General features: G+C 40.9%; 1 protein-coding gene, 1 non-coding gene and 1 pseudogene across 2 annotated transcripts; 2 read left to right on the top strand and 1 right to left on the bottom strand.

Annotated features, from left to right (window-relative positions):
- Window positions 1-1,141: 1,141 nt before the first annotated feature.
- IHO1 (interactor of HORMAD1 1) lies at window positions 1,142-27,356 on the top strand. Its single transcript, XM_060164033.1, has 7 exons — window positions 1,142-1,197; window positions 3,929-4,103; window positions 5,136-5,299; window positions 19,047-19,095; window positions 19,289-19,376; window positions 25,769-25,872; window positions 26,217-27,356. The coding sequence occupies exons 1-7, from the start codon at window positions 1,142-1,144 to the stop codon at window positions 27,354-27,356; spliced, it is 1,776 nt and encodes a 591-aa protein (XP_060020016.1).
- TRNAG-CCC (transfer RNA glycine (anticodon CCC)) lies at window positions 22,463-22,535 on the bottom strand. Its single transcript has one exon. It is a non-coding gene; the product is annotated as a tRNA-Gly (tRNA).
- Window positions 22,703-23,348, top strand: LOC132528014 (ferritin light chain-like; annotated as a pseudogene).

Raw genomic sequence — 27,356 nt, 5'->3', positions numbered from 1 at the left:
ATTAACTATACTCCAATGAAAATGAAAAAAAAGTATGATGTTAGCTTTGGGTTTTGGGATAGATGTTTTCTATCAAGTTGAGGAAGTTCTCCTCTATTTTTTACTTTGTTGAGAGTTTTTATCATGTATGGATGTTGGATTTTATCAAATGCTTTTTTTGTATTTATTGATATGGTTATATGATTTTTCTTCTTTAGCCTGTTGATGTGATGGATTATATTAATTGATTTTTCAAATGTTGAACTAGCCTTGCATGACTTGGTTGTTGTGTATAATTCTTTCTATACATTGTTGGATTCAATTTGCTAATAATTTGTTGAGGGCTGTGCATCTATGTTCATGAGACATACTGGTCTGTAGTTTTTTTTGTAATGTCTTTGTCTGGTTATATTATTAGGGTAATGCTCAGCTCATAGAATGAGCTAGAAAGTGTTCCCTCTGCTTCTATCTCTTGGATGAGATTATAGAGAATTAGTATAATTTCTTCCATAAATGTTTGGTAAAATTTACCTGTGAACCAAGCTGGACAATATTGCCAGTTTTTTTTTTAAATAAATTTATGTATTTATTTTTGGCTGTGTTGGGTCTTCGTTGCAGTGCATGGGCTTTTTATTATGGTGGCTTCTCTCATTGTGGAGCACGGGCTGTAGGCGCGTGGGCTTCAGTAGTTGTGGCACATGGGCTTAGTTGCTCCACAGCATGTGGGATCTTTCCGGACCAGGGATCAAACCCGTATCCCCTGCATTAGCAGGAGGATTCTCAACCACTGTGCCACCAGGGAAGCCCTATTGGTCTTTTTCTAAAAGCAGATTATTAGTAGGGTGGCAGAACAAGAAACAAGAGAGCAAAGGATGGAAGGCAAATTTACTGTTTCACAGGTGGCTGGGCTCTCTCTGGTATTAAGGAGGGGAATTTGTATGCAATTTAACTGCAAAAAAACCCCCAAACAAACAAACCACAAAACCTATTTCTGGCACATAGGTAATGGGTATTTTCACCAATTGGATGTGAATATAACTGCTGAGATGTCCTTGTCTACATATAATAGTCACCAGTAAAGTAATCTTTGGAAAAAATTATAGTATATTAATCTTTTAAATTAATGTTCCTCTCTTCTTTTTAAAAGGAATAATTATAAGACATGAATTTTAATGTCTGGAATATCAAAGAGATGCTCAGTATTCCCTCAGGCTCTGGGTAAGTTTTCTGGTTATATACTCTGATACTTAAGAGGATCTTATAGTTGCACTGATTTCATAGAAACAGGCTCCCCTTCCTATTAGTTTATAGTAATAGGGTTACCTGATATAGCTTCTTCCCTTTCTCTTCCCTCTCTTGTCACCACTGCACCCTCCCATATTTGTCTTTTTCCTTTTGCCTATTTTCTGATTATAAAAGCAGTATCAATGGCTATGTGTGTTAATTGAGTAATGACTCTGTCCAGCACTGGACCTAGGGACTATGAGAGTTAGACATGGTCCAACATCTGGAAACTCTCACCTCATTTGGAGCAATTGCTATTGAAACAGCAAGGATCAAACTCAAGACAATGTTCAGATAAGTGTTCAATTGTGTAGTACAATTTGTAGGCACCATGAAATCAAGAACCACTCCAACTGTTGACAGGGCTCATTGAGATACTGCCCCCTCTACTACTCCACTGAGGTACTTATATTGGTGTCCACTAGCCATGCAGTAGGCCTGCCATTGCTAACTTGGTGGGCGTACCCCAGAAGTAGTATATATTAAGGGATTTCCAATTGTTTTGGTATGCTTTTATCATTGGATAGTTTCTTTTCTTCCTAACACCTTCCTAAAGACAGCAAAAAAACTAAAACATTGTTGTTGTTGTTGTTTCTCTTAAAAAGAAGAAAAGAGCTTACAATTGATACAGAGTAGGGGGAAAAAAATCTATGCTTAATTCCAGATCGTAGCTTTAAGATGTGAATCCTACAGGACTTCTGTAGGCTTACAGAGCTGTTTCTTTTCCAGCCCAGCTAATTATTCTCTTTGACCTAAGAGGGGAGACACAGAGAGCTATTTAGCTATTTTGAGCAGTGATTATGCAAATCATATTATATGTGTGCAGCCTATTACCTTAGCTAATCTTAGAAAATGATTCTATGAGTCAAAATAATGTCTCTGTTCTGAGCAAGTAGGGTTTCTTTTTGTCTTGTATTAATAAATAATGATTCGTTTAGCTTAGAATATGTACTTATAGGCTATCTATTTTAAATCTAACATTTGGAAAAGGAATGATCTACATGTACGTGTTTTAATGAAAAGCATGTTTTCTTGGGTTACACAACAGCATTAAGTAACACAAATTGTTACCGAGGTGTCTTTCAAGTAAAACTTGAAGACTATATATTTTACTTGTCTGTCCACTTATGTGCTGTCTCTGTAGTAGGCTTAGTACACTGTGTTCAAGTGTGATTGTATCATTATCAATATCATTATCCCCTTCATATGTGAGATTTAGACTGGCATAAGTATCCATGGGAAGCAATTTGGAAGTCCACAGCTGGAAGTATTTAGAACAAGCAAGGATATGACACTAAAAGTGTGAAAGGGAATAACACAATGTTTAATGGATCTTTCTTTGTGCAAACCTGAGTTGATCATATTCTTCAGTCTGGATGAGGCCTATTTTAGTCTGCTTGGGCTGCCATAACAGAGTACAATAAACTGGATGGCTTAAATAACAGAAATTTATTTTCTCACAGTTCTAGAGATTGAAAGTCCTAGAACCCTATGCCAGCATGATTGGTTTTGGGTGAAGACTCCCTTCTTGGCTTGCAGACAGCTGCCTTTTTCTGTGTCCTCACATGGTGAGAGAGAAAGAATGAGGGCAAGCTCTTTGGTGTCTCTTCTTAAAAGGACACTAATCCTGGGCTTCCCTGGTGGCGCAGTGGTTGAGAGTCCGCCTGCCGATGCAGGGCACATGGGTTCGTGCCCTGATCCGGGAAGATCCCACATGCCGCGGAGCAGCTGGGCCCGTGAGCCATGGCCGCTGAGCCTGCGCGTCTGGAGCCTGTTCTCCGCAACGGGAAAGGCCACAACACTGAGAGGCCCGCGTACCGCAAAAAAAAAAAAAAAAAAAAAAGACACTAATCCTATCGTGAGGGTCCCACTCTCCTCACCTCTTCGAACCCTAATTACCTTCTAAAGGCCCCATTTCCAAAAACTGTCAAAATAGAGCTTAGGGCTTCAACACATGAATTTTTGGAGGACACAAACATTCAGTCCATATCTAGGTCTATCTTGTGTTTGTTGTATTATAGCTCCTTCTCTCCCTCCAATCCTGCTCCTTTCCTTCCCTACAGACAATCTAGGAGAGTTAATATGTATCCTTCCAATTAACCTTCTAGATACTCAGTTACATACTTGTTTGGTGTGTATGATGTATCCTTATAAATTACATTAATGTATGAGAGAGTTCATTAAATTTTTACTTTTTCTGCACTCAAAAATTATATTTTTGAGACTTATCCATATGGTTATATGTAAATCTAGCTTATTGCTTCTGACTACTGCATCAGTTATATGCATAAGCCATATTTTATTTTTAATCTATTCCCTTAGTGATGAACAAATTCAACCTTTTAAAAGATAATGTTCTCTTAATCCCTAAAGATTTTGTGAACTTTGATATCCAAAATGGTGTTATAGTACATAATGTTATAGTACAAGGAATAATGGTGTTAGTCCTTAATGTTTGAAATTCCATCTGATTGTTCCCAGGTTGTTGTAATTGAAATGTCTGGCATTCAAAATTTCCTTGTTTCTTTACATGTAGTACTGGCAGTGTGCAGGGGACTAGGAGGTCAAAAAAAGCTAGCATTCTGCCCAGAATATTCTAAAATAGTTTTGAATTATGGTTTCATTTGCCCACTTGATATACTTGTATTTTCTTGCTTAATTTCAGGGCCACTAAGTCATCTAACTGGAATAATAATCAGACTGATTACTCTGGTCTCAGTGATTCCCAGTTCCTTTTTGGATCCCAGTTCTGTCCAGAAAGTTCAGAGACCCCGTCAACACCCTTGGACTTTGGTGTCCACTTGAGACATCCAAAACTGTCACAACAGAATTCTCTGGATGTAAGTCTGAATCCCAGAATCTCTGCATATGTTTCACAGTCATTATGGACATAAACTGTAAAGAAGACTTATTCTGCTGGGTTATATTTTAGAGTTGTACATCTCTAAGGATTACTGTCCTAAATAGATTTGTGCTTGATTGGTGACTCATTTGACTTGGTAGTGTGAAATGGAAAACATATTTATATTTGCATTTTCTTCCATTACTAAAACAATATATTAGAATAGTGCAAGTACTTTGACTACTCCTAGGGAGTGCCAAATATTGCATGACATTTAACTCCTTGAAGAAGGAGATGAAGATATTGAGGCCTAAGCTGATGAATAAGGGCCAGAATGAGGAACAGAATCTCTTGATTTTTTGAGACCAGCCTATCTTATTTTGTGAGTCAGAAATATTTTTATATATTTACTTATTTTGATGTAGAACCAGATCTAACTTTATACACAGACGTAACTGCATCATATAGGGACTTAATGAATAAGATTAGGTCAATACTTTAAGTTATTAAGGTATGATCTGAGATAAATATTTTAGTACAAAAATTGGTACTCAGTGATATGAAGGAGTAAATGTACTGCCTGAATGTTCCAGAGTAAGTTTTGCCTCAGAATGCAGGAAATGGCTCACCATATGCCTGCATCACAGTCAAATTTATCAACAAGTTTAGTTCATCAGCAACTGAGCAACAGCAATTTGAATTAAACTTATTAATATAAAAACTTTAACACATCATCTCAAGACAGCATAATTTTCTGTTGCTGCCTTTAAATTTATGCAATTGATTTTAAGCCATTTTAGCTGACATTTTAAATACCTCTGGTCTGGTAAGGCAGAAATTATATTAGTAAAAAGAGTTGCTTTGTTTTAATATAATGTTCTGGTACATATGAAATAAAAAGGAAATACTACATGCTATATTGTATTTTATGGTTTGCACTTAAGTGTGACTCTGCTTTGTATAGAAAATAGAGCATGCTATAAATATTTTTATGTGTGAAATGCTATGATTTTTTTTTTCCATTGAACAGAGTGAACCTAGTATTTTCATAAAGTACCAAACAAAACCCCAGCTGTTTGGAAGAGATACAAAAGATGGAGGCTTATTTCCTCTTCCTTTGTCAGTTGGAAAATCAAAAGGCCTCTTGGAACAGTTTGAGGAGAAAAAGAAAACTGCAAAAGACAAATGTGACAGGTACACAAACCTTTCAAGTGGATGAAACAGCTCCTCTCTTCTGAGCGAAGCAGAAAATGGAATGTCAGTAGTCGAAAAATTCAGTTTCAGCATGATAGCATTCTTGCCTTTACAGCTCATCTAATAATTACTCTTTATTTGTTTTCTTGTCACTGTGACTTATGGCTGCCACAGTTTTGAGCTCTCTAAATATTAAGCTAAAGAACTTCTCAGAGAAATGCAATATTCAAGTAATGTTATATTTATTCTGCCTAAAATTCTGCCCTTTAATTTTTTTTTCAGATCATCAGAATTAGGAAATTAGTTAATATTTGTTTTAGGGTCAAGAATATAGCACATGAATTCTTAAGTCATAGTTCAGGCTGATTTTCTCACTTTGAAATGGTATTTTTAAAGATATACCCTAGGGCTTCCCTGGTGATGCAATGGTTGAGAGTCCGCCTGCCGATGCAGGGGACATGGGTTCTTGCCCGGGTCCAGGAAGATCCCACATGCCGCGGAGCGGCTGGGCCTGTGAGCCATGGCCGCTGAGCCTGCCTGTCCAGAGCCTGTGCTGTGCAACGGGAGAGGCCACAACAGTGAGAGGCCCGCATACCACAAAAAAAAAAAAAAAAGATATACCCTAAATTTTATACATATTCTTATTCGCTACATATATATGTTTGTGTATATATATAAGCAAATATTAGGGCTACTATATTAATTTGTAAATGAATAAGTGGCAGTCACTGAGGAAATTAACTTGTTCATTTCTTGGTAGTAAGTTATTAACAGGACATCTTTAGGTATCATAGAAATCATAACACCCAAGCAGAAATATACTTTATTATTTCTGTAACAGTAAAGATGTATCACTTAGCATCACCACTAGTACTTTCATGTCGAAAAAGCTAGAATTTCTTTAAAAATTCTAGATTAGGAATTCTTTAAAATTAGGAATTCTTTAAAAGACTAGGTATCTTTTCCACTGTATACTTACATTCCTTTAGAGAGAAAAGCAAAATGCTCTATACAAAGTGTTTGATTCTGCTGATAAATAAACATTTCCCAGATGCTGACAGACTTCTTTCCCCTAGGAATCTAGGCTCTAGGACTCATAACAATGGTAGAGTACTGCAGATGATCAGGCTCCTCTCATCTTACTGCTTCAGATAAATTAGTCTTAATTTTTTTGTTCTCTGGGCTTTTGTATTACATTTTATTTGATCAAGATTTCTGTAGTTAAGACACTTCCCTGGTGGTCCAGTGGCTAAGACACCATGCTCCCAATGTAGGGGGCCCGGGTTTGATCCATGGTAGGGGAACTAGATCCCACATGCCGCAACTAAAAAAAAAAAGATCCAGCATACCGCAACTAAGACCCAGTGCAGCCAAACAAATAAATAAAGAAATAAGATTTCTGTAGCTAAAAAAACTTTTTTTGAAACATTAAGTCCTTCTTGATATTTCCTTCCTTCCTCCCTCCCTCCCTTCCTTTCTTTATTTCATTTTTCATTTCCTTTTTTTTTTTTGTAGTAAAATGAGTTTCTTTTTTTTTTGGCCATGTGGCTTGTGGGATCTTACTTCCCAGACCAGGGATTGAACCCAGGCCCTCGGCAGTGAGAGCATGGAGTCCTAACCACTGGACCGCCAGGGAATTCCCAGAAATGAGTTTCTGTTAATGATTATTTACAAGATGGCTGGCAAAAAATAAATAGTATTTATATAGAGAGAACAGATGATAAGGACACTGAAGAATCTCTTCTCTATTTAAAAAATTTCAAGCTTACAATATTGATTTAAATGCTAAGCAGAAAATCATAATTTTAATAAATTCTGGCAAAAACAACCCCCAAGATTTTAGATTCCTTGTTTTCTGTCAATAAGTGCTTATCAGAAATGTGGTGCGGAATGAGAAATTTTTAAATGAGAAAGAGAAAGCATACCACTGTAAATTTGGAAGCAGGAAAATGATAAGGCATGGTACCGAGTTCAAACATAAAGAGATGCTACAAATCAATAAGACATGGATTTACATATTGTGTTTTGAAAGTACATGTTTTCCCAAATGTATAGAAAGGGCATATGAGGTTAAGATATCTCAAAAGAAGCCTTAATCATTCAGATTGCATTTGTTATGACTCAAATAAAAACCCACCTCAAACTAGCCTGGACAAAAAGGAGGATATATTAGCTCTCTTAACCAATCTGGGAAGGACAGGGAATGAAATGAAATCAGAATCTGTCTCTTTTCTGTGCTTCTCTCTCCGTCTATACTTCATTCTCTCCTACTAGAGATCAGCTTCCTATTAACACAGAAAAAGAGACTCTCACCCCTTAGTTACAATTTGAAAATCCTAGTGAAAGCTTCTGATGGGCTTGTTTATTAGGTTGTGGGGGGGTAAGGGGAGGGGGCTGTGACTGGAAGTCCTCACCAGAATCACTTTGTGGATGCAGAAAGAAGCAATTCCCCATTAGAGCTGGATGCTGGGCACACCAGACAATGGATATCCATTACCCAGATTCTTATTTTTTAATCAGTCATATTTGAGAAAACGGATCAGTCTCATAACCAATGAATAACCTAAGGACCACAAATAGATTATAAAATGAACCATGGGGACTTCCCTGGTGGTGCAGTGGTTAAGAATCCGCCTGCCAATGCAGGGGACACGGGTTTGAGCCCTGGTCCGGGAAGATCCCACATGCCACAGAGCAACTAAGCCCATGTGCTTCAACTACTGAGCCTGTGCTCTAGAGCCCGTGAGTCACAACTACTGAGCCTGTGTGCCACAACTACTGAAGCCCACATGCCTAGAGTCCATGCTCCGCAACAAGAGAAGCCACTGCAATGAGAAACCCATGCACCACAAGGAAGAGTAGCCCCCACTCACTGTAACTAGAGAAAGCCTGCACACAGCAACAAACACCCAACACAGCCAAAAATAAATAAATAAAATAATTTTTTTAAAAAGAAAACATATGGATGGCAAATAAATATATGAAAAGTTTCTCAACACCATTAGCCATTTTGGAAATAAAACTTGAAATCATAATGAGATATTACTGCTTATCTGTTAGCATGGCTAAAATTAAAACAAACAAAAACTGAAAATACCAAGTGCTGAGCAAGGATATAGACCAAATGGAAATCTTGTTGGTGGAATTGCAAAATGATACAGCCCCTTTGGAAAAGTTTGACAGTTTCTTATAAAATTAAACATAATTCACTATATGGCTCTGCAGTTCTACTCCTAGGTATTTATCCTAGATAAATGAAAATTTATGTTTACACAGAAGCCTATGCAATAACGTTTATAGTAGCCTTGCTCATAATCACCAAAAACTGGGCACAACTCAAATGTCCTTCTATGTATGAATGGATAAACAAACAATGGTATGTCCATACGATGGAACACTACTCAGCAATGAAAAGGAATAAACTATTGCTATACAACAACATGGCTGAATCTCAAAAGCACTATGCTAAGCGAAAGAAATCACAAAGGTTGCATACTCTATGATTCCATTTAAATGACATTCTGAGAAAAGCAAAACTATAGGGATGGGTATCAGATCAGTGATTACCAAGGGTTATGGGTGTGGGCTGGACTTTACCACAAAGAGACAGCATAAAAGATTTTTTTTGGATACTGTCTTATATCCTGGTTGTAATGGTGGTTACATGAATCCTAATTTTGTGTTAAAACTCATAGAACTGTGTATACACACACACACATACAAATTTCTATGTTAATTTAAATTTTTTAAAGTGTTAAAAATTATTAAAAGATATTGGGTGGTTCATTTTATTAGTTAGGATTATGTTCAGCTGCATTGACGTATATACACTCATTCTCATTATAATAATAGAAAATTTTAAAAGATGTTTATTTTTCTTTAATGCAAAAATCATCCTGAAGTGTGTGGTCCAGGGCTAGAATAATGGCTTCATGGACATCAAGGATCTGGCTCCTTCCAGCAGTGTGGTCTGCCATCCCTAAAGTATGACCCCCCCACCCCTGCCATCCTCACACTGCTTGGAGGCTGCTGCAATTCCAGCTGTTACATCAGAGTTCCAGACAGCTGATGGATGAGTGAAGGAAGAAGGGTATCTTCCTGTCCCTTTAGGATTCTTTTTTTTTTCTTGGCCACACCATGTAGCTTGCAGGATTTCAGTTCCCCGACCAGGTATTGAACCCAGGCCCATGGCAGTGAAAGCACAGAGTCCTAACCACTGGACTGACAGGGAATTCCCTAGGATTCTTCTTGGAAGTTGCATGCAACACTTTTGCTTATATCTCACAGTGGCTAAAATTTACTCACATGGCCACACCTAGATGCAAGGGAGTCTGGGAATGTCATCTATCTGGGTGGCAGTGCATGGAGGGTGAGGATCAACAATCTAATTTCCAAGGAAGAAAATGAGGCCAATTTAAGTTTCTGCCACAGTTGTACAATTGCCAACAACTACCTGCCATGGACAACTTCCCAAACAAAGTCTCAAAATTAGTCCAGGGCAGATTCTGCTGCCCACTACCCCCTGCCCAGAATGCACTAGACCCTTCCCTGCATTGTAGTCAGTGTAGTCCTGGTCACTTTTCTTTTCTTTTTTTTTTTTTTGATGTGGTCCCTTTTTAAGATCTTTATTGAATTTGTTACAAAATTGCTCCGTTTTATGTTTTTTGGGGGGGTTTTTGGTGATTGTTTTATTGTTTTTTGGCTGCGAGGCATGTGGGATCTTAGCTCCCCGACCAGGGATCGAACCTGCACCCCCTGCACTGGAAGGCGAAGTGTTAACCACTGGACCACCAGGGAAGTCCCGAGTCCTGGATAATTTTATCAGTCCCATGGCGCTCCATCTTTCTACTACTATTGCCATAGCGACCAGAAAAGAGAGCTCACAGTCTTTTTCTCCTGACTCCCAGTCTGGCAAGGCATGTGTGAGGAGAGAGCTCAGGGTTCAGGAAAAGCTCAGAAAGCAAGCCTCTGGCACCCTCAGCCTCAAGAGGAGGAAAGAGAGACTCTACTCCTCCCTAAGATCCCTAACCTGAGGAACTCCTCAAACAGGAAAGAGGGTCAGATGCAGAACAAACTAAAATAAAGAATCTAGACTTTTCACTCTAAATATAAATTTGTAGATTCTGTAGTAGAGGTTTCATCCAATGCTTTGCGAGCCCTGAGGACAGGCTTCCAGCTCTGACTGGGGGCGTCAGGAAAGACTCCATCCAAGGGAGCACATCTAAACTGAGTGGGAGTTTTGGGCAGAGATCTTGGGTCTGTCAGATTTTCAAGTCTGCCTCTGAATCAACTTACTCTGTGAACCACCACTAACTCTGCTCTATTTTTGAGTATTTTCTTTCTTTCTTTTTAAATTTATTTATTTAATTTATTATTTTTGGCTGCGTTGGGTCTTTGTTGCTGCGCGTGGGCTTTCTCTAGTTGCGGCGAGCAGGGGCTACTCTTCGTTCCAGTGCACAGGCTTCTCATTGCAGTGGCTTCTCTTGTTGTGCAGCATGGGCTCTAGGCACACAGGCTTCAGTAGTTGTGGCTCGCAGGCTCTAGAGTGCAGGCTCAGTAGTTGTGGTGCACGAGCTTAGTAGTGCACGAGCTCAGTAGTTGTGGTGCACGAGCTCTGCTGCATGTGGGATCTTCCTGGACCAGAGCTCGAACCCATGTCCCCTGCATTGGCATGCGGATTCTTAAACATTGCGCCACCAGGGAAGCCCTATTTTTGTGTATTTTCAAAAATAAAAATGGGATAGTTTCCTATGGACTATTCTGCAATCTGTTTTTTAAATTTAATAATATTAAATGACTATATTTCTGTTTCATCTACAAAATCATTTCTGTGGTTGCATTGTACTCTATTATATGGACCATTTAGGGGGTTATGTTTTTTTTCTGTTTCTTTTATTTTGTGGTACGCGGGCCTCTCACTGTTGTGGCCTCTCCCATTGCGGAGCACAGGCTCCAGACGCGCAGGCTCCGGACGCGCAGGCCCAGCGGCCATGGCTCACGGGCCTAGCCGCTCTGCAGCATGTGGGATCTTCCCGGACCGGGGCATGAACCCATGTCCCCTGCATCGGCAGGCGGACTCTCAACCACTGCGCCACCAGGGAAGCCCGGAGGTTATGTTTTAAATGTTTAATACAGCATGAGACATGCAAAGAATACACAATGAGATAATGATAATCTTTTCAACAAATGATGCTGGGAAAACTGGGTCCTTATGCAAAAGAATGGAAAAGGACCCTTATCTTATACCATACACAAAAGTCAACTCAAAATGGATTAAAGACTTAAACGTGAGACTTGAAACCGTAGAACACCTAGAAGAAAACATAGGGAAAAAGCTTCTTGACGTTGGTCCTGGCAATGATGTCTTGGATATGACACCAAAAGCACACGCAACAAAAGGAAAAATAGACAAGTGGGATTACATCAAACTACAGGCGTCCCTCAGTATCCAAAGGAGATTGGTTCCAGGAGACCCTACATATACCAAAATCCACTGATGCTCAAGTCCCATAGCCCTCTATATCTTCAGGTTTTGAATCCACAAACTCAACCAACTGCAGATGGAAATTTCTGTCCATGGTTGGATGAATCTGCACATGCAAAACCCTCGAACACAAAGGGCCAACTATGTTTATTGAAAAAAATCTGCATATAAGTGGACCCATGAATATCAAACCTATGTTGTTTAAGGGTCAACTGTAAAAAAGTTTCTGCACAGCAAATGGAACAAAGAAAATGAAAAGGCAAACTTTCCTGGTGGCACAGTGATTAAGAATCTGCCTGCCAATGCAGGGGACACGGGTTTGATCCCTGGTCTGGGAAGATCCCACATGCTGTGGAGCAACTAAGCCCGTGTGCCACAACTACTGAGCCTGTGCTCTAGAGCGTGCAAGCCACAACTACTGAGCCCACGTGCCACAACTACTGAAGCCCACACACCTGGAGCCCATGCTCTGCAACAAGAGAAGCCACCACAATGAGAAGCCCATGCACCTCAACGAACAGTAGCCCTGGCTCACCGCAACTAGAGAAAGCCCACATGCAGCAATGAAGACCCAATGCAGCCAAAAGAAAAAAAGAAAAAAAAGAAAACAAAAAAGCAACCCATGGGATAGAAAACATTTGCAAACCATATATCTGATAAAGGTTAATATAAAACATATAAGGAACACCTACAACCCAATAGCAAAAACAAACAAAAACAAAAAAACAAAATATCTGGATTAAAAGACAAGCAAAGGAATTGAATAGACAGTTCTCCAAAGAAGACATACTAATGGCCATCAGGTATATGAAAAGTGCTCAACTTTGCTAATTATCAGGGAAATGCTTATCAAAACCACAATTAGATATCATCTCACACCTGTCAGAATGGCTATCATTAAAAAAATAACAATGCTGGCAAGTATATGGAGAAAAGGGAACTCTTGTACACTGTTGGTGGGAGTAGAAACTGGTGCAGCCACTTTATTTTTTCTAATTTAAAAGAAAAATTTTTTTTTTGGCCATGCTGCGTGGCTTACAGGACCTCAGTTCCCCGACCAGGGATCAAACATGCATCCTTGGCAGTGAAAGCGCGGAGTCCTAACCACTGGACTGCCAGGGAATTCCTTGGTGCCGCCACTTTAGAAAACAGCATGGAGGTTCCACAAAAAATTATAAATAGAACTACCATATGATCCAGCAATTCCACTTCTAAGTATATACTCAAAGGAATTGAAATCAGGATCTTTAAGAGATATCTGCACTCTCATGTTCATCACAGCATTATTTACAATAGCCAAGACATGGAAATAACCTAAATATCTATCAGTGGATGAATGGAAAAGAAAATGTGGTATGTACATACAATGAAATATTCTTCAGCCTTAAAAAAGAAGGAAATCCTTCCAGCTGTGACAACATGAATGAACCTGGAGGACATTATGCTAAATGAAATAAGCCAGACATAGAAGGACAAATACTAACTATATGCTACCACTTATATGAGTGTAAAATAATCAAACTCATAGGAGCAGAGAGTAGAATGGTGGTTGTTGTTGGGGGAGTTGTGGGGGAAACAGGCAGAATTAGTCAAAGGGTACAAAGTTTCAGTTTATACAAGATGAATAAATCCTAGAGACCTGTACAGCATAGTGCCTATACTTGACAATGCTCTGTTGTATACTTTAAAATTTGGTAAGAGGGTAGATCTTTTTTAAGTGTTCTTATCCCTACTACTAATAAATAAAAGAGGGTGAAAGGAAACTTTTGGAGGTGATGGATATATTTATGGCATAGATTGTGGAGACGGTTTCACAGTTGTATACTTATCTACAAACTTGTATACATTAAATATGTACAGCTTCTTGTGTGTTAATCATACCTCAATAAAGTAATTTAAAAAAAACCCAACTTGAGTACTGACCACTCAGAACAGATGATGACTACAAGCAATTGGCACAGCTATGTCCTTGTACAAGATTGGAAGTTCTTTTTGTTCAAAATTTGTAAAGCATTGCTGCATTGTCTTATAGCTCTCTGTGTGCTTTTAAGAGGTCTGCTGCCATTCTGATTCCTGATCCTGTGTATGTCACTTGCTTTTTTATTTCTGGAAATTTTTAGGATCTTCTCATTATCCTTAGAGTTTGGAAATTTTACAGCAATGTGGTTTGATGTGCCTTGTCATAGCCCTGGGCATTGGGGAATTACTTTTGACCTATAACTTGTGTCTTTTGGTTTGGGGAATTTTTCTTTTATTATATCTTTGAAAACCTCCTTTTCACTCTTCTTTTTCCTGGATCTGCAATTTTGGGCATGCATTGAATCTCCTGCACTGATCCTCTAATTTTTTTTTTTTTACTACCTACTTATTTTTCATCTCTTTGTCTTTTGCTCTATTTTCCATCATATTTCCCTACTGTATCTTCTAGTTATTCTATTTGTTTAATTTCTGCTATTTTTAATTTATAAGTTCCCTTTCTTAGTCTCTGCTTTTATACTTTAATAGCATTCTGTTCTCATCCTTAATTTTTTCATTTTAATATTTTTATTGTTTTCAGGTAATGTCTTAATCTTATTCATAAAACCATAAGGTTTGTAGATTTCCAAACGGTTCTATCAAATTCTTCTTTTAAAGTCAGTCTTTTGGACAATCCTGCAGCCTGTGGAATGAAAGCCACATTCACAGAAAGACAGACAAAATGAAAAGGCAGAGGACTATGTACCAGATGAAGAAACAAGATAAAACTCCAGAAAAACAACTAAATGAAGTGGAGATAGGCAACCTTCCAGAAAAAGAATTCAGAATAATGATAGTGAAGATGATCCAGGACCTCAGGAAAAGAATGAAGGCAAGGATCGAGAAGATGCAAGAAACATTTAACAAAGACCTAGAAGAATTAAAAAACAAACACCTAGAAGAATTAAAGAACAAACAAACAGAGATGAACAATACAATAACTGAAATGAAAAATACACTAGAAGGAATCAATAGCAGAATAACTGAGGCAGAAGAATGGATAAGTGACCTGGAAGACAGAATGGGTGGAATTCACTGCCATGAAACAGAATAAAGCAAAAAGAATGAAAAGAAAGAAGACAGCCTAAAAGACCTCTGGGACAACATTAAGTGCACCAACATTTGCATTATAGGGGTCCCAGGAGGAGAAGAGAGAAAGGACCCGAGAAAATATTTGAAGAGGTTATGGTCGAAAACTTCCCTAACATGGGAAAGGAAACAGCCACCCAAGTCCAGGAAGCGCAGAGAGTCCCAGGCAAGATAAAACCAAGGAGAAACATGCTAAGACACATAGTAATCAAACTGACAAAAATTAAAGACAAAGAAAAATTATTAAAAGCAACAAGGGATAAAACGACAAATAACATACAAGGGAACTCCCATAAGGTTAACAGCTGATTTCTCAGCAGAAACTCTACAAGCCAGAAGGGAGTGGCATGATATATTTAAAATGATGAAAGGGAAGAACCTACAACCAAGATTACTCTACCTGGCAAGGACCTCATTCATATTCGATGGAGAAATCAAAAGCTTTACAGACAAGCAAAAGCTAAGAGAATTCAGCACCACCAAATCAGTTCTACAACAAATGCTAAAGGAACTTCTCTAAGTGGGAAACACAAGAGAATAAAAGCACCTACAAAAACAAACCCAAAACAATTAAGAAAATGGTAATAGGAACATACATATCGATAATTACCCTAAACGTGAATAGATTAAATGCTCCAACCCAAAGACACAGGCTTGCTGAATGGATTCAAAAACAAGACCCATATATATGCTGTCTACAAAAGACCCACTTCAGATCTAGGGACACATAAAGACTGGAAGCAAGGGGATGGAAAAAGATATTCCATGCAAATGGAAATCAAAAGAAAGCTGCAATAGCAATACTCATATCAGATAAAATAGACTTTAAAATAAAGAATGTTACAAGAGACAAAGAAGGACACTACATAATGATGAGGGGATCAATCCAAGAAGAAGATAAAACAATTATAAATATATATGCACCCAACATAGTAGCACGTCAATACATAAGGCAACTGCTAACAGCTATAAAAGAGGAAATTGACAGTAATACAATAATAGTGAGGGACTTTAACACCTCACTTACACCAATGGACAGGTCATCCAGACAGAAAATAAATAAGGAAACACAAGCTTTAAGTGACACAATACCAGATATATTTAATTGATATTTATAGGACATTCCATCCAAAAACAGCAGATTACACTTTCTTCTCAAGTGCACGTGGAACATTCTCCAGAATAGATCACACCTTGGGTCACAAATCAAGCCTCGGTAAATTTAAGAAAACTGAAATCATATCAAGCATCTTTTCTGACCACAACGCTATGAGCTTAGAAATAAATTACAGGGAAAAAACCGTAAAAAACACAAACACATGGAGGCAAACTACATTACTAAATAACCAAGAGATCACTGAAAAAATCAAAGAGGAAATCAAAAAATACCTAGAGACAAATGACAACTAAAACATGACGATCCAAAACCTATGGGATGCAGCAAAAGCAGTTCTAAGAGGGAATTTTATAGCAATACAATCCTACCTCAAGAAACAAGAGGGACTTCCCTGGTAGCGCAGTGGTTAAGAATCCACCTGCCAATGCAGGGGACACGGGTTCCAGCCCTGGTCCAGGAAGATCCCACATGCCGCGGAGCAACTAAGCCCGTGTGCCACAATTACTGAGCCTGTGCTCTAGAGCCTGCAAGCCACAACTACTGAGCCCACGTGCCACAGCTACTGAAGCCCATGCACCTAGATCCTGTGCTCCACAACAAGAGAAGTCACTGCAATGAGAAGCCCGTGTACCACAATGAAGAGTAGCCCCCATCTGCCACAACTAGAGAAAGCCCGTGCACAGCAATGAAGACCCAACACAGCCCTAAATAAATAAATAAATAATTTTTAAAAAAGAAACAAGAAAAATCTCAAATAAACAATCTAACCTTACACCTAAAGGAACTAGAGAAAGAAGAACAAACAAAACCCAAAGTTAGTAGAAGGAAAGAAATCATAAAGATCAGAGCAGAAATAAATGAAATAGAAACAAAGAAAACAATAACAAAGACTCAATAAAACTAAAAGCTGGTTCTTTGAGAAGATAAACAAAATTGATAAATGTTTAGCCAGACTCATCAAAAAAAAGAGGGAGAGGGCTTCCCTGGTGGCGCAGTGGTTGAGAGTCCGCCTGCCGATGCAGGGGACATGGGTTCGTGCCCCGGTCCGGGAAGATCCCACATGCCACGGAGCGGCTGGGCCCGTGAGCCATGGCCGCTGAGCCTGCACGTGCAGAGCGTGTGCTCCACAGCAGGAGAGGCCACAGCAGTGAGAGGCCTGCGTACCGCAAAAAAAAAAAAAAAAAAAAGGAAGGAGAGGACTCAAATCAATAAAATCAGAAATAAAAAAGGAGAAGTTATGATGGACACTACAGAAATACAAAGCATCATAAGAGACTACTACGAGCAACTCTACGCCAATAAAATGGACAACCTGGAAGAAATGGACAAATTCTTAGACAGGTATAACCTTCCAAGACTGAACCAGGAAGAAATAGAAAATATGAACAGACCAGTCACAAGTAATGAAATTGAAACTGTGATTAACAATCTTCCAACAAACAAAAGTTCAGGACCAGATGGCTTCACAGGTGAATTTTATCAAACATTTAGAAAAGAGCTAACACCAATCCTCCTCAAACTCTTCCAAAAAATTGCAGAGGAAGGAACACTTCCAAACTCATTCTACAAGGCCAACATCACCCTGATACCAAAACCAGACAAAGATATTACAAAAAAAGAAAATTATAGACAAATATCACTGATGAATATAGATGCAAAAATCCTCAACAAAATACTAGCAAACAGAATCCAACAACACATTAAAAGGATCATACACCATGATCAAGTGGGATTTATCCCAGGGATGCAAGGATTCTTCAGTATACGCAAATCAATCAATGTAATATACCATATTAACAAACTGAAGAATAAAAACCATATGATCATCTCAATAGATGCAGAAAAAACTTTTGACAAAATTCAACACCCATTTATGACAAGAACTCTCCAGAAAGTGGGCACAGAGGGAACCGATCTCAACATAATAAAGGCCATATACGACAAACCCACAGCAAACATCATTCTGAATGGTGAAAAACTGAAAGCATTTCCTCTAAGATCACGAACAAGACAAGGATGTCCACTCTCGCCACTATTATTCAACATAGTTTTGGAAGTCCTAGCCACGGCAATCAGAGAAGAAAAAGAAATAACAAGAATACAAATTGGAAAAGAAGTAAAACTGTCACTCTGCATGTGACATGATATTATACATAGATTAAAAAAATAAAAAAAAATAGTCTTTTGGAGCATCCATAAGACTTTGGTATGAAGAGTTGTCCTATTGGGGTTCAAAAATTGATACTTGCGGGCTTCCCTGGTGGTGCAGTGGTTGAGGGTCCACCTGCCGATGCAGGGGACGCGGGTTCGTGCCCCGGTCCGGGAGGACCCCACGTGCCGCGGAGCGGCTGGGCCTGTGGGCTGTGGCTGCTGGGCCTGCGCGTCCGCAGCCTGTGCTCCGCAGCGGGAGAGGCCGCGGCAGTGAGGGGCCCGCGTACCACCCAAAAAAAAAAAAAAAAAAAAAAGATTTGCATTTGTATAGATTAAAAAAACAAAAATCTGTAAAAGTTTTTAATGACGACCCTTGTCTGATTTTTTTCAAAAGAGGGATATTTATTTGAGGAATAATTGTGAAAATTTCTTTTTCATTAGAAATTAATATTGTTCCCAGAACTGTCTCTATATTATCTCATTCTTACTGTCAAAATAATAGTCATTAGATTAAGATGTATCCAGGAATTTGGGGCTATCAGAAAGAAATCACTATCCTCTGAAGCCATGTTTGCCATAAAAATGAAAGCTGGTCTGTTCTACTGTAGTAACCATTTGAATTGCTAAAATGCAACCTCATTTAAGATCCATGTAGAGTAAATTTAAAAAAACAAAAAAGTGTTTTGCTTTGGAAATTATCAGGAAAAGTCAGTGTTCTCCTTTTTTCCATCTGGGCACTAAGGTTTCTCAGAGTTGAGTCTTCAACTCTGATCAAGCACCGTTTTGATGCTGCACTAGGTAGAGTCCAGCCATGTTTATGGAATCAATTCTGTTGCATACTGTTTCAATATTTCGCAAAGATTTACTTTCTTTTTTCTCTCCTATTTTAGTGAGACTCTATACAATTTCATTTCCCATATCAAAGAAAGCATTAACAGGGTAAGTATGCCACATTTCAAGGCATTAGAACATCTTGCATTTTAAGAAGTTTAATAATTATATTGTATTGACTTCTGTTTGTGTAGAATAGCAATATTTTAACTACCCTTTTTTATCATTAAATGACAGTTCACCAAGTTAATAAAATAAGGCAACAGTCTGTGAATTATTTCCTAATTTTGGGTTTCCTAAGTTACAGACATCTGTGGAAAAATTTGAGGAACATCTCAATTCCAGAAGCCAATCTATTTTGGATTCTTTGGAAACTGTGGCCAAGACACGTGAGTGTCGAGTTTGAGGTTATCAGTAGGGGGCACTGGTGAGCAGTGAATGTGAACTTTCTGACCCTAGCCAGATTTCTGCCAGTGGTGAGGTTCCATAGTGTTTCAGATGAGAGAATGGGTACATAAGATTAGCCCTGAAGAGATGTGGAGCTGAACTAGGTAGTGGGCTTTACCTCTATATGGGAATGCCGTGGTCCCTCTATGCCTTTTCTGGAGCACCAATCCTCCACCCAGTAACCCTGCTGCCTCAGGACAGATAGTTCTACCAGGTTTCTCATCTCACTGCTTGAAGTGAATCAAGGGCATCCCTGGTTCTCAAATGAATTGCTGGCTGTGCTGTCTATAAAGGCTCCCTTGCTCCCTTAGGACTTAGAAATAAAGACAGTGCTCCTTTAGGAGTTAGAAATACTCTAGTCACCTACTGTTCTTCTTGCTTCCTTCATTTCAATGAGAGCTGTTTTGTAGTGAATCACAGCATCTTTCTCAATTTCAGTTACAGTCTGTGGTTTGTAAAGTCCTCTGCTCTGCCAATTAGTGATTTACATTTAGGTGAAACCATGGTTCAGGCCCTTATTTGACCATTACACACGTCTCCTTAGGTGAACACTTCCCTGGAACCAACAGCTTCTCAGCTAAACAGCAAGATGATGACTGCACGTGCACTTGTTTGCATTTGTCTGTGTGTTTATTTTTTATTTTAAACAAATTGAAGTCAACTTATTCAAATGCCATGGGATGGATTGCTCATGATTTACAAAAATTAATGCCTTTGTGTAACTTAGAAATTAATCCCCATCTGTCTACAAAGAAGCACTGTACTGTCTGCTGGCTTCCAACCTGAATATCCCACACACAGGGCAACTGTGCATCTGCTTGGAAACCAGTTCTGGAAATAACTCATTTTAAGTGTGCAAGGAAAGCACTCTCTTTACTTGTTATGTTTAAAACTGGGTGAAGTACAAAAAGGAGAATTGCAGCAAATGTGTGGCATTTAAGGCCCAGAATAGGGAATGGAAGTGCTCAAGGCCCCAACACAGAATGAAGGCAGAGAGAGGAGTAGAACTGAGTCTGGCTTATAGTAGGCATGGGGATCCTGATCCTTCACCCCTGATGGTTTCTTAACTTTCAGAGCTTAAGACTCAAGAGAGCCACATTGATAAAGCAAACAGTAACAAACACTGTGGCACTACATTAATTAAAAGCCAGGTTGTTCTTAAAAATAGGCACAAGGAGCCTGTCCAGAATCATTCCCTTTCTTGGTAGGTAGTGATCAGGAGCAGGAAGTTAGTCATTGAGAGAGGAACCAGGCAAATCCCCTGTCATATAGCTAGGCCCAGTCCAGCTAGCCTAGAGCACTGAACTTGCCAGTCAGTGCATTCTGCAGGCTTTCAGTATGCACTCACTGTGCTTGTAAGGGAAGAGGGAAGATACTATGTGAAAGCACTGTCTTGGGTTATTATGTAATTCATACCTTCACAGAATGAGGTCATGAAATCTTTCCCCAGTCACATTCTGCCTATACAACGAGAAGGATCACTCAAGGCCATCTAATCTAACTCCTCTTCTTCTTCAGCTGAGGACACCAAGGACCAGAGTAATAGAATAAATTACCAAGGGCATCCACATCTCACTTTGTCTTGGGTTTAGGTGGGGTAATTAGTAGAAAGCAGTACTTTCACCTAATACATATAAGTTCTATGAAAAATATGGTCATTAGGAAAATAAAAAGGAGGGGCCACTATCAAAATCAGAGAATGACTCTTTTGGAAAATAGATAACTCCATACGTCAAAATTAATTCCATATGAATCAATATATTGTGTGGTGATTAAATCATTAAAAGAACTGTAAAAAGCATGAGCAACATTTTTATAATTTTAGAGTGAGAAATGCCTTTCTGAGCAAGGCACATATAATTGTTGAGCAGAATAAGGTCCATCTATATGAACCATGTTGGAATGGAAATATTTATTAATTGTTAAATGAAAACAGCAAGGTACTGCTTATGTGCACATAGTTTGCTCCAGGACACATCTTGTGGAGGAGTGAGATCAGTCAGTGAAAATTGGGAAGGGTATCCTGAGAAAAAGGGGGACTGAGCAAACTCCTCTTGTACATGGAGGCTTCCAGACCCTTTCTCAGGCGGCTTTCATTAGCACAGCAGGGAGAGCAAAACTAGTGTTAAAGGAGAATCACTGGCCATTAGTGGAAAAGCATCAGAATATGACCTCATCTCAATGGAGCCCTTGTCAAATCACTAAAATAGAAATAAACAAAATCATCTTCAAGGACAGAGACAAGGTGGCGGCGAGTAGGAGGACCTTGAGCTCACCTCCTCTCACGAGCACACCAGAATCACAACTAACTGCTGAACAACCATCGATAAAAAAAGACTGGAATCTACCAAAAAAAGATATTCTATATCCAAAGACATAAAGAAGAAACCACGAGACGGTAGGAGTGGCGCACTCACAATATAATCAAATCCCATACCACCCGGGTGGGCGACCCATAAACTGGAGAGTAATTATATCACAGAAGTTCTCTCACAGGAGTGAGAGCTCTGAGCCCCGTGCCAGGCTCCCCAGCCTAGGGGTCTGGCATGGGGAGGAAGAGCCCTCAGAGCATTTGGCTTTGAAGGGCAGCAGGGCTTGATTGCAGGCGCCACAGGACTGGGGAAAACAGAGACTCCACGCTTGGAGGGTGTGCACAAGGTCCTGCACGCACCGGGGTCCCAGGGCAAAAGCAGTGACTTCACAGAAGTCGGGGCCAGACCTACCTGCTGGTCTTGGAGGGTCTCCTGGGGAGGCAGGGGGCGGAGGTGGCTATGGCTCTCTCTGGGGTCATAAAAGCTGGTGGTGGACATAGCAGGGACGTGAACTCTGTCTGGAGGCAGACATTTTGCGGCCATGGCACCGAGACCTGGCCCCACCCAACAGCCTGTAAGCTCCAGTGCTGGGACGCCTCAAGCCAAACAAAATCATCTTTTTTCTAAAAAATATTAATTAATTAATTAATTTTGGCTGCACCGGGTCTTAGTTGTGGCACGCAGGCTCTTAGTTGCGGCATGCATGCAGGAACTAGTTCCCTGACCAGGGATCGAACCTGGGCCCCCTGCATTGGGAGTGCGGAGTCCTACCCACTGGACCACCAGGGAAGTCCCTAAACAAAATCATCTTCACAAGAAAATAGAGATATTGGCAGTGCGCTCAGCGGTCCCTCAGATCTGTCTCTTACTTCAACAGTGTTTGGTTGGAACAGATGCAGGGATGCCCCTTGCTCCAAACTCTGACCAACCCCCATCCTTTTTTCCAGTCACAACCTTCGCAATCAGCCACTCAGTTATCCTCGGCCACCGGGACCAGCCAACACCATTTTTTGAGCTTAACTCCTTATTACCCATCAACCATGAGCTCCCGGATTCGTCAGAATTATTCCACCAAGGTAGAGGCTATCGTCAACTGCCTGGTCAACATGCATCTGCAGGCCTCTTACACCTACCTCTCTCTGGTAGTGATGATGTAGCTCTGGAGGGCATGGGCCACTTTTTCTGTGAATTGGCTGAGGAGAATCGTGAGGGCGCCGAGTGTCTCTTGAAAAGGCAAAACCAGCACAGCGGCCGAAGCTATCTCAAGATGAGTGGGGTAAAACCCAGGACGCTATGGAAGCCGCCGTGCTCAGGGAGAAGAACCTGAACCAGGTCCTTGTGGACCTGCACGCCCTAGGTTCTGCCCGCACAGGCCCCCACCTCTCTGACTTCCGGGAGAGCTGCTTCCTGGAGGAGCAGGTGAAGGTCATCAAGAAGATGGCGACCACCTGACTAATCTCCCCAGGCTGGCTGGTCCCCAGGCTGGGCTGGGCCAGTACCTCTTCCAAAGGCTCACCCTCAAGCATGAATAAGAGCCTCCAGAGCCCAGCGGCCTCTGAGGAGCCCCTCTGGTGTCAGGGCTTCTACCTGAAGCCCCTCTCTGCAGCCACTAGGCAGCTTTTTAACCACCCTGGACCCCTCTCCCAAGCCTTGGACCAAATGGAAACAATAAAGCTTTTTGCAGAAAAAAAAAAAAAAGAAAGAAAGAAAGGGAGGAAGGGAGGGAGAAAGAAACTAGAGATATTGTCCAGAATATGGAAGTGGATTTTAAACGGCATTTTCACTAAAAAGCTAAAAATTTGTTTATAGACAAAGCAGAAATGAAATGAGTCTCCCTCTAGAGAACACACACACACACACACACACACACACACACACACACACGCTTGCACGTGCACACACACACAGGATCTATAACCTAAACGTGGATATGCACATGTATTGATACAAAATTCCAGAAACTGCTCTTAACGTTAAATCCAGGAAGCAGGACCAAGGTCTTCATGGGAGAGATTCGATCATTTTTCATTGTATGCCTGTTTATACTGTTATAGTTTTGTTTTGTTTTTGGCTGCGCCATGCAGCATGCAGGATCTTAGATTCCCCACCAGGAATCGAATCTGTGCCCCCTGCATTGAGAGCACAGAGTCTTAACCACTGCGCCACCAGGGAAGCCCCTTTTATAGTTTTTAAAAGAAAAAAATTCAATAGACTTTGGAAGTAATACCTCAATACAAAAGCTCTTTAAAGGAGAAGACCCTGAACATATGTTTCCCAAGGACAAAGAAAGAATATGTGGGACCACAGACTGATGCTTACTGAGTACTGAATCTAGAATTGAACACTTTGCTTGCCTTCCTCATTTTCTGTTCCTAAGAAACATTGATATTTAGGAACTCAACTAGGGTAGGACAATTACATTTGCTTTCTACTACAAATATCAACATGGATGTCTGGAAAAATATTTCACTAATTGAGTTTAGGGGCAGGAATCCAGTACTTGAAATATAAGTAAACACCCTTTTTCTAATTGCTTGACACATTGAATTTAACTTGCGTTGAGTAATAGAAAATTTGCTTTCTAAAAAAATTCTTACATTTTTTATTGTGGTAAAATACACATAACATAAAATTTACCACTTTTTACTTTTTTTCCCCCAAGACCACACTGGCTTGTCTATTCCTAGTCATCACAGGCTCTTTCTTGCCTCAGAATTTTTGCACTTGCTGTTTCCTCTAGCTGAATAACCTCTCCCTAATCTTTGCAGGGCTAGCTGCTCCTTATCTTTCTGGTTTCACCTTACATGACTCTTATCTCTGATGACCTTATCTAAAGTAGGTGCCCCCACCCTCTTATTTTTATTATATTTCCTATTAGAGCACTTATCACAATTTTCATTTATTAATGTGCATGTTTGTTTACTTGTTATTTTTTTCTTCTTCAAGACTGCAAAGTTCATGTAAGTAGTTTTGTTCAAGATTGTTTCCATGCACCTAGCACAGTGTCTGATAATAAACCTTCAGATAAAACTGTAAATCTCCAATTAATATGTTCAAACACATTGGGGAGTCTTTCTGTTTCACTTTTTCATTAGAGGTGTCCTGCCTGGAGCTCAGCCTCCAGCTCCAGATTGGGCAGGCTATGCTTTATGTCCTCTTCTTAGGACTTCACCATCATTCTGAGGATCCTTTTTTTTTTTTCTCCCATTCCTGAGGGATGGAAGCAGGAGTACTGTAAACCAAGGGAACAGCGTGTTCAAAAGCCAATGGTGAAGCGCTTCCCTGGTGGTGCAGTGGTTGAGAGTCCGCCAGCCGATGCAGGGGACACGGGTTCTTGCCCTGGTCCGGGAAGATCCCACATGCCGCGGAGCGGCTAGGCCCGTGGGCCATGGCTCCTGAGCCTGCACGTCCAGAGCCTGTGCTCCGCAACGGGAAAGGCCACAGCAGTGAGAGGCCTGTGTACTGCAAAAAAAAAAAAAAAAAAAAAAAGCCAATGGTGGAAGAGAGATTGCTTAGGCAGAACTCAGAGATGCAGAGGATAGTGAGTCAAAGGGAAGTGAGCCTGGGTCTTGTTAGCCAATTTATTGAAAGATTTGGACTTCATCCAGTGGCCTGTGGGGTACCATTGAAAGTTCCAGTGACCGTTTTAGAGGAGGCATGATCATATCTACATTCTAGAAAGATCACTCTGATGACAGGGCCAAGAAGGCTGGCCAAAGAGGACGTTGGTGCCATCATCTGGGCAGCAGGTTTCAGAGTCCCCAGCAGGTGCTAAGGTTGAGTCTGCTTTGGCCAGGATGTTCTCAGGGAGGGAGGGAAGAAGAGACAGTGGAGGAACCACCCTGTTCTTACTTTCTCTCCTCACCAGGGCTGATCTGGATGGCTAGAGTTCTGGGTGTTGGCAGAGCAGGCTCTGGTAGCCCGTGCCGGGTTCCAGCTTCTCCCTCTCCACGACTGTGGCCTGGGCAGGGTGGGGCATAGCATAGTCTTCATGTGGTGAATTGTCATTGTTTTGTATTTAGTGCAAGAGACCATGAAGGCCCAGAGTGATCTGGTGTTGGAAACAGTGCGGGACAAATGCAACATGGAACAGGCCATCCTTGAGCTGCAAAAGAGATTTGAAGGTGTAAGTGTAGACCCTGACCCCTTTCCTCAAGTGTGTTTATGGTTTTGTTACTAAGACCTAGAGAGACACCTTTAAAATTGCAAATTTCAGCCAAGAACAGAGGCCACCACAGGCCCCTTGGTAACAGGCCAGGGTAGAGGCCAGCTTCCTTTCCCAAGGTTCTCTGGCATGATGTGGACCCTAGGGACCCTGCTCCAGAGTGTAGCCATGTATCCCCTGTATAGTACCCAGCAAGGGACAAGGTTTTGATCTGCTGGCCCATCCTTTGTTTTGTTCACATGTTATATTGTGCATTCTGAGTTGCACTGTCCGTAACTCCCTTCTTTCTCATTGCCTTTCTTTAGAGACAAGCAGAGTTTATAGAAATGAAGTCCAACCTGAAGCACTTTGAAGTTTTAGTTGCTCAGCAGAGTAAGGACTTCCAGCAGCTGTATGAGCAGCTAGGCCAGCTGAATATGCCCAGTGTCCTAGCAGAGCTAAATCAATTGATCTCTGTCTCTCGGATACCCAGACATGTGAAGGACAGTGCTTCTCAGACTTCACCACTTCTGGCCCAGAGCCTCAGTTTCACCAGGCAGGAGAAATATGCCTCTGAGGAACCAGTTATGTGGCAGGCCCAGGCTCTCCCTGCTGCATGCAATCTTAGTGTGGGCTCCTTGAGGCCTGGGGAGTCTGGCGTCTGGGGTGAGGGAGCAAAGAGTAGTGCTCTCCAAGAAGAGGCTGTGCCGCTGGCAGTTGGAACTGGCAAAAGAAACAGGCAAATCAAGGACAAGGCAGTGCAGACTAACTGCCAGAATTGTACTAAAACAGGCTCTGAGAATGATGGCTCTGGCATCCTGGGCCACAAGATGCCTGAAGACAGGGACCTGGTTTCCCAAGGAGCTTCGCGGCTTATATCCCTGGATTTAAACAACTTTGCAACCAGCATTAAGAACACCTGCCAAAAATGTCAAGCCAAAGGCATGTTTTCATGTAACCCTTGTGAACAAAGGTTGGTGACTGAACAGAAAGGCAGAACTGTAGAAAGAGGGGGGAAAGGCAAGAAGCAGCCTCCCAGGAAAGCCCCCAGAAGCAGGCTCCTAGCCAGGAAGCAAGAACAAACCCCAAGCAAAACCTGTGCTTCCAATTCTAAATATCCTCACCCACCAGTTTCCATCCCACAAAGGCCCCCCCAGGGGTGGCAGGAACCCGTTGCTCAGCCCCTGCATCTTCAGGGCCCCAGGAGCCCCACAAAACCAGTCTGCTCTGCTCTGAGAGGAACAGTCATGCCCAGTAAGACAGCAAGGGCAGTGCAAGGGAATCTCTTGCAGTACAGGGGGCATGCTTCCCAAGACAACAGCCTGCTTTCTCACAGTTCCCAGGGGGACCAACAGATGAGCTGGTTCAGTGACCTCAGCATCAGAAAAGAGCCCCCTCAGTGCAAGGAGCCAAGGAAGAATATGCTCTATGACCTGGGTTTTGATAGCAGTGATGATGGCTTCTGA

This window comes from Lagenorhynchus albirostris, chromosome 10 (genome assembly GCF_949774975.1).
Source record: "Lagenorhynchus albirostris chromosome 10, mLagAlb1.1, whole genome shotgun sequence".
NCBI lineage: Eukaryota > Metazoa > Chordata > Mammalia > Artiodactyla > Delphinidae > Lagenorhynchus > Lagenorhynchus albirostris.
Note: the sequence above shows the minus strand (reverse complement) of the source record. Positions and strands in the feature narration are given on the sequence as shown.

Bases quoted from the DNA above. Each gene is read 5' to 3' on its own strand.
- IHO1 (XM_060164033.1), top strand. From the start codon at position 1,142: ATGAATTTTAATGTCTGGAATATCAAAGAGATGCTCAGTATTCCCTCA. The intron at 5,300-19,046 runs GTACACAAACCT...CTCCTATTTTAG, and splicing joins GCAAAAGACAAATGTGACAG to TGAGACTCTATACAATTTCA. The intron at 25,873-26,216 runs GTAAGTGTAGAC...GCCTTTCTTTAG, and splicing joins TGCAAAAGAGATTTGAAGGT to AGACAAGCAGAGTTTATAGA.